Source organism: Centropristis striata, chromosome 5 (assembly GCF_030273125.1).
Source record: "Centropristis striata isolate RG_2023a ecotype Rhode Island chromosome 5, C.striata_1.0, whole genome shotgun sequence".
Taxonomy (NCBI): domain Eukaryota; kingdom Metazoa; phylum Chordata; class Actinopteri; order Perciformes; family Serranidae; genus Centropristis; species Centropristis striata.
The window spans coordinates 7212562-7224489 of record NC_081521.1 but is presented as its reverse complement, the minus strand read 5'-3'; the positions used below and the strand labels follow the sequence as shown (position 1 = coordinate 7224489).

Genomic DNA, 11928 nt, shown 5'->3' with positions numbered 1-11928 from the left:
ACAATAAATTATTATAATTCTGTTATTCATTTTAAAAGAAAAGAAAAACTAATAACAATAAAAGAAAGCAATATTTACAATCATTGAATTACAATCAACATATAATTTATACAATCTAACTGTCCCAGCACAAACTAAACAATTTTTAAACAATTTTACTGTCTGACAACTCCCAGATCTTTACAGTTTATTATTGTGGTTTGAACCAGTTATTACAGTTCTGTTCCGAACAAAATGTCAGACTGGGGCTTCTCTTAGTAAAGCAGAACTCATAATACGCATACTCATACGCATATATATATATACTCATACGCATAAAATATACTGCAATACCAAGTAGCCTACATAAAGTCTGTACATTCACTGATAATGATTTTTAAAAAATCATATAATTATTAGAAATTAAGGTTATACATTCATCAGGCTGTCATAATATTGAAGAAATAGTTCATTTTTTTGTCTTTTACAATTCTGAGAGACTTAAGGAGATAGTTGAATTCAAGTAGAAAAACCTAAACTTTGTCTAGCTTTGAGAAATTTGTGTTTGTGTATAAAGAGCTTACAAGAGAGAATTAAGAAATTGGTTCCAAATTCAACAGATATGTTACAATGAGTAAAATAACAAAGGACATCTTTTTGGTGAATAGGTATGAGACACTAAGAAGTTGGAAAACGATGATATCTGGTTACCAGAGTAATGGATGACGTATATCAATTAACAACACCCCCATTCTCTGAGAAAGAACGTTAACTGTAATAATAATAATAATAATAATAATAATTATCAATGTATCTGCTTCTTCTCTCAATGAATGCCCAGAATGTTTTGTTTATGAAAATGTCAAAAGTTAAAATTTCTAGTATATATTTTTAATATCCATAGATATTAAAAATATATACTAGAAATTTAGCTATAGCTGAAATATCTTATTTGGAGTTAATCCCCCAAATATATTCACAATGATATAGGCTACAGTAAAGTAAAGCAGTTTTTGATCATGATACATAATGTTTTGTTTTCATTTTTTACTTTTTGAATAAAAACCCTTTTTGTATCATAGTGGGGCGGATTAGCTCAATATTTTACAACAATCGTTCACTTTGTGATAAAAGCATGAAATTTGGTAGATGTGTTGGTGAATATGTTTCAAACAAATCTGGATATTGGGCCACCTCAAAAGCGCCCCCTAGTGGCCGTGGCAGGCATTTGTTATACGAATAAATCAATTATGAATAAAAACTGCCCTTTTAATAATACCAACTGGTCATGAATTGTATATTGTTGGAAAGCCTGATTAGTCACCTTTACAACGAGGTACAGCTTGTAATGATCGTGCATTCATGGAATGAGCAACAGGGCTAAACGTGTGGGTAGCACCCCCCAAAAATGTGCATCCCCTGTGGGGCGGATTAGCTCAATAAATCACAAGAATTGTTTATTTTGTGATAGAAGCACACAATTTGGTGGATGTGTTGGTGGATATGTATCAAACAAATCTGTATATTAGGCCAACGCAAATTCGCCCCCTAGTGGCCATAGCAGTCATTTTCTCTAGCAAATGAGCTAGCTATCATTTGCTTCCTGGGACAAGCAGTGCAGTGGACTGTCCATCAAGGTATGTCTAAATATTTTATTTCACCTGTTATAATTATGAATAAAATATGCTATGAACATCATAAAGGCTAAAGAGAAAAATAATCATCATGGGCCTTGGCGGAAAAGTAAATTAGCAAGATAGCAAAAATAGGTACTTAAGCTAGCTAGTTAGCTTGGAACATGTATCAGTGGCTGTTGGGTGTGAGAGCTTAATAAGACACTGTTAAATTATGTCCTGTGGAATGTGGACATCTCTCTCTGCACACACACACACACACACACACACACGAACACATACACTATATGTCATATGTCTCCTTTGCCCATGTGGTTCTTTTTAAAAAAAATGTATTTTATAACTCCATCACAGTTAGGCGGCTTAGGACCAACTTTTGGTAGGAGTCACTTCATCAAGATTGCGGATCGGAGATGGCAGCCATATAAGCCATAAGCCATAAGTCTATGAGAACCAATATATCTTTCAAGCCACTTAGAAGGTCAACCTTGGTGTCAAAATATACATTTTCTGGGTCAAAGAATCATTTAAAGCTACTGAGAATATCACTAGATGAGTCACTGTAAATAATTTGTTGATCAAGATCTGACATGAGATGAAAGTGTACCCTTGATTTTTTTGAGCAGTGTACATGGCAGCTAATCCACACTCTCCCGTGAGCATTGATTCCAAACATTTTCAACTCAGGATTCCCTGCTGCAGCACTTGAAGCGAGTTGCCCAGTCTGAGTGAAAAAGAACATATCTATTTGATCAAATAATCATCTAGTGATATTCTCAATAGCTTTAAATGATTCCTGGACCCAGAAAATGTATATTTTGACACCAAGATTAACCTTCTAAGTGCCTTGGAAGATATAGCATTTCTCATAGACTTTATATGGCTGCCATCACCGCAATCTTGATGAAGTGGCTCCTACTAAAAATTGAAACCTATAATGATAGAGAGTATGTGGAAAAAATGTGGTGCTTTTGTCCGGCGTGTCCCGTTTATTTGGCTAAGCCGCCTGACTAAGTCACACACCTCAGTACAAGGATTTTGCCAGAAAGAGTAACCTGCTACAAGTAACCCTAGTAGAATTTTTAAAATGTATGATTTTTTTCTCTGTCTAAATGTGTTTTATTTTTATTGTTGCAGGTCATACAATATTGAATTTTTTTTTTCTTTTTAAGGAGCAACAGAAGAATACAAGCCAAAGAGGATGCCGTAGCCTGTGAATGGGAATATCAAGACCTAATAAAATGTTATACAAAGTTAATGTTCTTTTCTATTAGACTGTAATAAAGCTTTTGTCACTTTAACATGTCTCTAAATTATATTTGTGGTGCTGAAAACATGAAACAGCAGCTGTAGGGTAGGCAAAGCATTCCACGCCAGTAACCACCGGCGGCCAATTTTACAAATGGCCGCCACAGCCATCAGAATTTTTTTTTGCGATGGCCCAATATCCAGATTCATTAAACATGTATTCAGCAATGAGTGTACCAAATTTGATGCTTTTATCACAAAATGAACTATTGTTCAGCTAATCCGCCCCACTATTAGCCTTTATGATGTTCATAGCATATTTTATTCATGATTATAACAGGTGAAATAAAATATTTAGACATACCTTTATGGACAGTCCATTGCACTGATTGTCCCAGGAAGCAAATGCTAGCTAGCTCATTTGCTAGCTAGCTCGATGGCTAGCCCGATTGTGGTGGGGCAGGAAAAATAACTGAAAGAGTGTCTAACTGGATTTTTGTTAATTTAATATGTGTATTTACATTTTTTTATTTACGTTTGTATATTTAGTTTACATTTTTTAAATATTTTAAGAAATAATTTAAATATTTTTAGTAATTTTAACGAAGAAAATGACTGCTATGGCCACTTGGGGGCGAATTTGCGATGGCCTAATATACAGATTTGTTTGAAACATATCCACCAACACATCCACCAAATTGTGTGCTTCTATCACAAAATAAACAATTCTTGTGATTTATTGAGCTAATCCGCCCCACAGGGGATGCACATTTTTGGGGGGTGCTACCCACACGTTTAGCCCCGTTGCTCATTCCATGAATGCACGATCCTTACAAGCTGTACCTCGTTGTAAAGGTGACTAATCAGGCTTTCCAACAATATACAATTCATGACCAGTTGGTATTATTAAAAGGGCAGTTTTTATTCATAATTGATTTATTCGTATAACAAATGCCTGCCACGGCCACTAGGGGGCGCTTTTGAGGTGGCCCAATATCCAGATTTGTTTGAAACATATTCACCAACACATCTACCAAATTTCATGCTTTTATCACAAAGTGAACGATTGTTCAGCTAATCCGCCCCACTATCACTACTCTTCTAATGCACAACATGGGTAAAAAAATGACCCATATCCATTTTCAATGTTATTTCATGTATGGCTGAGTTTTTCTATCATACATCTTTGAAATAATTAAAGTTTATCATTTATTAGTCCTTAGTAAGTATTCAGTATAAGTACAGTACAACATATTATTAATATAGCATTAGGTGATTTAATTTTAAATCAAATTTGGATGAATGAGTAATTTTTGACCTATGTATGTAAACTTGATGTAATAATACAAAACCTATTTTTCCTCATAAAGTATGACAGGAAAATGCATATAATGATCTGTTGAACTAAAAAAATATTCAAATAATACTTGGACTATTGGATCATAAAATAACTTGATTTAAAAAGATAGAGCAAAGAAACACACAGCCAGCATGAAATACCATGAGAAATGAATGAGGGTCATTTTTGACCCATGTTGTGGATTAGAAGAGGTGTCCATATGTTGTGCATCAAAGGGTTAACATAATTTCAACATTTTACAATAAATGGTACTAGAATCAATCAAGTGTAGACATTTAAGCAAAAAAAAGGTAATAACGAAAATTAAATAAAAAAAAAAGAAAAGATCTGTACCTAGCTGCAATTTCTACAATATTGTCAACCCAACAACAATAGCGTCCAAATCACCAATTTTTGTAATAGATTATTTCACTTACACATTCTATCATCGATAAAGTTCAGACATTAGTGTGAATTCCTTTAGCCTACTGATTATAAAAACAGCTTTCCAAAACTGGTAAATTCCTGGACTTTTTTCCTGTTGGACTGATAAAATTGGAGAAATTGCAAATAAATACAGATCTTTTCCATGCGGTTTTCCAAAGAAGAAGGCTTTTTATTTATGTCCCTCGCACATATAAAACAGTGATGGTGATAAAGTCATATATATATGTATATATGGATGATGAAGTCGGTCGGGGGGCTCTGCATCCCTCCTCCTCCTCTCAAACAGCACGTGGGCCCTGGATGCTGATGAACTGTCAGAACCAGGCGCATGCGCATTGTGATGATGGGAATTTCCAACAGCTGAGGAGGCGTAGCTAGCCAGCGGCTAGCACTTGTTAAAGGTAAGATGTGCTGCTGGTGGTGTAAAGAAAACGGTGTGGTCTCTTAGCTGGGGCAGAATTAAACTCGGTGGCACAAGAGTCACGCCACAATGACGGTGTATGTTTAGATAATTGACTGTAAAATCGCCAAAGATGTCTATCGAGCGATAGACCGCCCTGCTAACTAGCTAAAGCTAGCTGCGCTGAAATGGGCGTTCACTGCTTAGCTTAGCCTGCACTCAGCTGGGGGCCCATGCCAGGGGACGCATCTGGTTTTGTGGGTTTGGGATTTATGAAGAATTTATGTCCACGCTGTCATCAGGGCGTCTGTCGTACTATCAACACTGGTCGTGACCTGTCAGAGTGATTGTGTTGCAGGTGGTGCGCAATAGTAATGCATGGTGATGTTGTTAGCCATGCTCGCTAGTATGATGTTTGAGGTAACTGGTAGCTGGGAACGAGGGGCAAAGCACTCGACTGCTGTGTTTCAAGCTTCATAGCAGATTTTAGGCTTACAAATAGCCATATTCGCACATCCGTATGTCTCATTGCGTTTATAACGGGTGTTAACTAAAGCTAACGTTGCCATGGTTTGCACGCATGTTGTACCACTGTCTCACATATTCACTGGCGCAAAAAGACGCACAAAACAACAGGAGCATGTCGTAACACTGTTAAAATAATCGCCTAAGTCATTTTTTGTCAAAATTGTTTTGTTTTTTTGCCTAAATCATCTCCTCATGACGCCGGCCAGATGGTAAAATCGCCTACATCCTCAGTTGATCAGATCATGTGATTTTACCCCTGTAAGATAATGGCCTATGTCAAGTGTGTGACTTTAGCAGATTTATTATGCCTAAATCGAAATAAAATGTGATTTAGGCAATTTTTTGAGCATGCCTTTGTGACTTAAGCAAGATATGGTAACACTTTATTTTGAAGGTGTCTACATAAGAGTGACATGAGCGTGTCATAAACATGACATGGGATGTGTCATGAACATTAATGACACTTTGAAGTAACATTAATGCTCATGGTACTTGTCATGTCATGTTTCTGACAGGCTTGTGTGACTTTTATGTAGACACCTTCAAAATAAAGTGTTACCATATCTTGCTTAAGTCACAAAGGCATGTTCAGAAAATTGCCTATGTCATTTATTTCTCTTAAGTTACATTATTTACACACAGTGGTATTACTATGCCAATAGCCATCCTTTGTTACATCCTTTTTGAGTGAAATGATCAATAAATGTCATATGTTACACTTTTGGTGAAGTTTTTTGTGTTTCCTGCAAAACTTGAAAAAATGAGTTAGGCGATTATTTTAACAGGGTGACAATGTCTGTCAACAACAAGAACCTATCTTAGTTTTGTACACTCTACGTTGATTCTTTTAGTCTTTTTCTTGGTTGCGTACATTATACTAATACTCTATCAGTCCAACCCTAAAAGCGATACGACCGAGATAAAATAGCCCACACGAAGTATCCATCAAAACACAGTTTCTCAAAAATAGTGATGCCTACACACCCTCTCTCTTGTTTAAACCATTAGATAATAGAGCATACTCGTGTTGATTACTGTAACAAATGCATTTTCTTTTTCCTTTCTGAATTAACAATGACTCAGTGGGTTGACAGATATTTGGCCCAAGTTTCCTTCATAATATGTGTGTGTCATAATGAGAGATTTCCATTTTAATAAATCTCTCCTGTGTCATTACAGCTCCGAGACGGCTCAGAAGTATCACACGACCATGTTTGTGTCTTCATGATGAGTGACCTTGAACTCTGCACAAGCTTCAACCAAGGAGTGGAATAGATACAACTCTGCATTAACAGAGGGTGAAGCTCGAGCTCCTCCTGACCTCATCTTGTGTGACATAGGCCTGTTTGTCTGTAAACAAGTCAGGCTTTGAGCCAAGGCCAGAGATGACCGTAAGAAGGCATCCCTACAGGCTGCAGCCTAGCTACGCCAACTGAAGCAGCAGACAACTGCATCTCTTGTTGAAAGGATGTGCTGCTGATTGGATGCAAAATCTCATTCCTCTTCCACCTCTCCAAAACGTTATTAACGTTGAGTGTGTGCCAGCGTGTACAGTGAATTATGGTGACCAAAAATGGTGCTTGAATGTGGCATCCTGGTGCAGAGTATGATAAAAGGGGTGAGGCTCTCAGAAAAGTGTAACGGCCGACTGATAGTCTGCTGCCGATAATGGATGCCAAGTTAAAAGAGGACCTGTTTCGAAGGTATGTGACGGCACTAGAGAGGCGTCTGGAGAATGGAGGGGAACACACAGGGATTGGACCTGCACCAGATGGGGACAGAGGGAGACACAAGGACAGTGAGGCCCTGCTCTCCACAGCTACAGCTCTGCTAGGGGCCTACCAGCCAGATCCAGGACAGCGTTTCCGGATGGTGCGTTTCTATGAAGTGGTGGAGAATTCTCTCCGCTGCCAGAGAGGGGGCAACATCAAGAGCCTGGAGAGAGCCTTTCACACATTGGAAACCATCTGTACCAACCTCTTACTCTTCCCCTGGAAGAAGGAGTTCAGATGTATAAAGGTGAGTTGAGTATATTCTTTTCGTTTTCACATTATTCGTACTTAAATCTGTGTTAAAAGCTGAAGAAAAACTTAGTTACTGAACTGGATACCTGCAGAAGAAAAAGAAGTGTTAGAAGTGTTTTTTCCCTGTTATTTGTCTTACTGTTGACAGATGGTAAACATAGATAGTTTTTATGGCATCTATGTGGGAACAAGCTTTTTTCTTTTTTTTTTTGCATCTTCCCTTAGTGCCGCCATTGTAAAGTTGTAGTAGCTGATAACTGCTGTCAAGAATACAGCACTGACCTTTTAACAGCAATGCATACATCCTGCAATCGAGTTAACACAAAAATAGTCCTTATAATTCTATCAATCATGACACTATACAGTGTTTATATGATAACCAAATTTTAAACTGCAGGTTGCAACTTGCTGTAACTCCTATATTTGTTGTTCTGTTTTTTGTGAGATATTTTATAATGCTAAAGGTAAAGTTTTAAATCTGTCAAAGCTAGCCATTACTTTGAATAATACAACATCATGGAACGCATGTCGTTTTTTGTATTATCATGTCAAGCTGTTTTAATTGACTGACACTAATAGCAACTAACCCATTTCTCTTTCAGACCTTCACTGGCCCGTATGTGTACCATCTGCAGTCTGCCATTTCTGATGCTGAACTCCGAACTCTAATGCGCACCATTGGCTACACCTGGGACCACGATTCACAGTTCCATTTGCAGGAGCACCCAGGAGGCACGAGTCATCTCCGGCAGTTGGCGTTTGAACTCTTCCTGGCCCAGGCGGAGTGTCGTCTTCTGGGAGAGGTAGTGGCTCTGGCCCGGGGTTCGGCCTCCGAGCTGGAGGCCCTGGAGCTCCGCAGAGGGTGCAGAGATGATGCAGCCGGCTGCGCCGAGGCGCTCCGCAGACGCGACAGCCTCGGGGCGGATATGGCTCGGCTGTCTGTGCGACCGCTGGATATAGAGAGGCCTCATGGCCACCACCTGAGGCGAGGGAGCCGACCGTCTAAGTCTGTGGATGTTACAGATGGGGCCGGTCACTGGCACGCAGCAGTTAGCAAGCCTGTGTTGAAGGCCTCATTGAGTCTGAGGAAGGAGCCTTTGTTTGTGGATGCAGAGGAGGATATGAAGGATGAGATCATCAGGCCCAGCACCTCGGCATCTCTTTTCTCTGTGGCAGCTCCACCTTCCTACAGCCCGGTTGCAGATTTCTTCCCAATCCAGTCCCCTCCACCAGCTGATGCTTACACCTCCTACCACCTGTCCTCATTGGATGAGATTGACTTGTACACAGAGAGGGGCGTCGGGACGGGAGGAAGACAGACCCCCTCTCGACCTCCATCCAGAGAGCCCCGGGATGTAAGGGATACGTGGCTGCTCAAAGCTCATGGCAGTGTGAAGTGTCAGGGCTGTGGGCTCGGCTGCTCCTCCATGGCCTCCTGCCAGAGGTGTGACATGATCCTCTGCGCTGCCTGTCACGACGTGGACCCCTCCCCTTGCTGCGGCCTCCAGGACTACCACCCCAAATCACCACGGCCCCTCGACGGATACATCCCCGTCAAGGAAAAGCTCTCCGTCTACTCCAACACTCACTCCCACTCCCACCTCCATCCGCACCCCCTCACACTGACCCACTCGCACTCTCACCCACACCCCCACCCTCAGATGGTGGAGAAGCCCCTCATGTCCGCTAAGTTGTTTGCAAGCAAGTCTGTTGCCTTGACAACGCCAAAGGGAGGCAGCAGCGAGCGACTAAGCATGGGGGGATCGCGATGCGGGTTTTGCAACAAGCCGGGGGCGTCACACACCTGTGTGAACTGCTCCAAGGTGTCATGTGACTCGTGCATGGTCTTGTATGCAAAGGATATTTGCACGCGAAAGAATCCCCAGCACAGCTTCGTGCCCAATCATCAGCTCAACTTTAAGTCCGGCACCATTTCTCACCTGGTGTACCGATGAATCAGGCAGACAGAATACTTGTTTCTCCCTTCTATTTCCCTCCTTTAACCCGCTGCATAGTCCTGCACTATTGCTTTAGCTCTGTTCCCGTTAAACAGCTCATTCACTATCTCCCCCTTTATCTGATGGTCTTTTTGCTCTCTCTAACCCTCTCTTGAACTTTGTACATTTTCTCTTACTGTCAGTAGGGCCCTGGAATGCACATGCCAACAGAGAGCCATATCGTCCGCCCATCTCTCTGCCTTGTACAAGTTCAGGCCTCTTATCTATTTCTTCTTCCTTTTACCTTGCTACCTGCTCTTGAGTAGTCATGTGATGTTGTAGCGCTTCCCCAATTCCTCAAAAATTTTTCCTGCTCAAAAGGGAAACTGGAGAAAAGGGAGTTTTAATTCCTTCTCATTCTGAATGAATTCTGTCCAAATGAACATATATACTTTGCCTAACTTCTCAGCTAAAAAATCCTCTAATATATAAATATATATATATATATATATACAGTATATATGTGTGTGTGTGAGAGAGAGAGAGTGTGTGTGTGTGTGCGTGTGTGTAGAAAAGACCTCTGAGCTTGCATTGTGACACAGGAGATCTTTTTAAACTTGAAAAATAGTAGGGGAAAAAACAGAGAAAACATACACTGGAAGTAAATAAGTCAATAGTATATATTTTTAATCTCTATTCTCTAGAACAATGTGAGACTGTTAAATGGGCATGAGGTCTGGCATTGGGATTTACGGGCTATAAACTTCTGTCTGTGGGTGCGGGGTGGGAGATATCTCAAAGGGACATATTGAGACAATGGTCAGATGCCATATATTCTATTTAAAAAGATTATGCCTTGTAAATTAACCCTCAATTGTTTCTGGTTATATGACTGAGGTTCAAATGCTGCTCTGGACTTGAGACATTGAAGATGTGTGGCGTTGACTTCTTTCTGGTAAATAGCCTCTTGAGTTGTGTCAGTTCAAAGCCCCTCATTCCCTCTCATTACACTCGTTAAACCTCCATGGTCCATGATGTTGTAGTGCACCCTTTACCAGATCAGTCATTCCCTGTCAGTCTCAGGTGGAGTCACAGGAAGTCTCACGCCGGGGCCACAAATCAAGTGATTACAGTCCTTTGATGGCGTGTGAGCCCATTGTTTGGTTTTAGACAGTATGAAAGTGTTTCTGTCTACCTCAAATGGCTTCAGCTTATACACCCAGTTTGACATTGTGGTTTCAAAGTAGCCCAACTGGTGTTTTTAGCTGAATAGAAAACACCTCCTCTTACAATCAGCTGATTTAGTCACTTTTAAAGGTTAGCAGAGGTTATTTATCTTGTGAAGAGATAATCTTTGGCTTCGTCATCTAGAACGAGACAACACAACGTGTTCTGTCTTGTAGCTGTTTACAGTTTTTTGTATACTAGGGTTGTCACCATACTAAAATTTTAAACTCGATACCGATACTCAGGAAAATATTCGATACTCGATAGCATTTTCAATACCACAAGGATAAAAACAAAGACCCCAAAATTGAACAGAAATATTTTTATTAACAAGAAAAATGCAACATGTAAAAATAAACAGAACCACAGGTTAAACATTTTCAATAAAAAAACAGTTTTGCAAAAAGAAACTGCAACTATGATAACAAGCTTCAGATACTCGAAACATTTGAAAAATGAGTATCGATCTGGAAAAGTATCGATACTTTTGACAACCCTACTGTATACACAGGGAGTGGACAGACAAGCATAATCTGTAAAATTATATTGCAATTCAATACAACAGCCCTGTAACAAATACTACCATTGTTAAGCACAAACTGTGAGAAACCTCTCTTACACCTGGTGGAAAGCAGCATAGCTGTCACTACTAATTTCAGATCGACCTAGTTGTCATTTTCATGCCCAGTATATATTTTCCTGCTTCAGATAGTAAGAAACGCCTACATAGGTGGGTACACAGTACACACAGAGCTCTTCCACTCTGCTTGTTACACACGCAGTGCTGGCACACTTTTCAAGGGAATGGGAGATGACACTTTTATTGGCTTGATTCATGCTACAACCAAAACACACTTAGGATTCAAAATACAACCCATTTGTCCCTCGAGGCTTACTTTGCAGTGCACCAAGATTATCGGGTGCCGTTGAACTAGCAAAAGTGGATTGGACACAACCTAAATGCCCTTGTGCCACGCACTTTAATTCATGCATTAAATATTGTTAAAATAGGGCCCTTTTACGGCCATTACGCCTGTATTTTGTGGTAGTTTGATGCATTGTATTGCACTCCAAGTTGTCAGTTTTGCCTCATCGACAAAAGACAGAAACTACTTATAGAGTGTTGCAGGATAGTACTACACACACAGACTATGGGCTAAAAAAT

The 11928-nt window shown here is 40.0% G+C and overlaps 1 protein-coding gene across 1 annotated transcript; it reads left to right on the top strand.

The window, feature by feature from the left end:
• The first annotated feature begins 4982 nt into the window (after positions 1-4982).
• Positions 4983-11476, top strand: spata2 (spermatogenesis associated 2). Its single transcript, XM_059333939.1, has 3 exons — positions 4983-5048; positions 6755-7594; positions 8202-11476. The coding sequence occupies exons 2-3, from the start codon at positions 7244-7246 to the stop codon at positions 9552-9554; spliced, it is 1704 nt and encodes a 567-aa protein (XP_059189922.1). The 5' UTR covers positions 4983-5048; positions 6755-7243; the 3' UTR covers positions 9555-11476.
• The last annotated feature ends 452 nt before the right edge of the window (positions 11477-11928 follow it).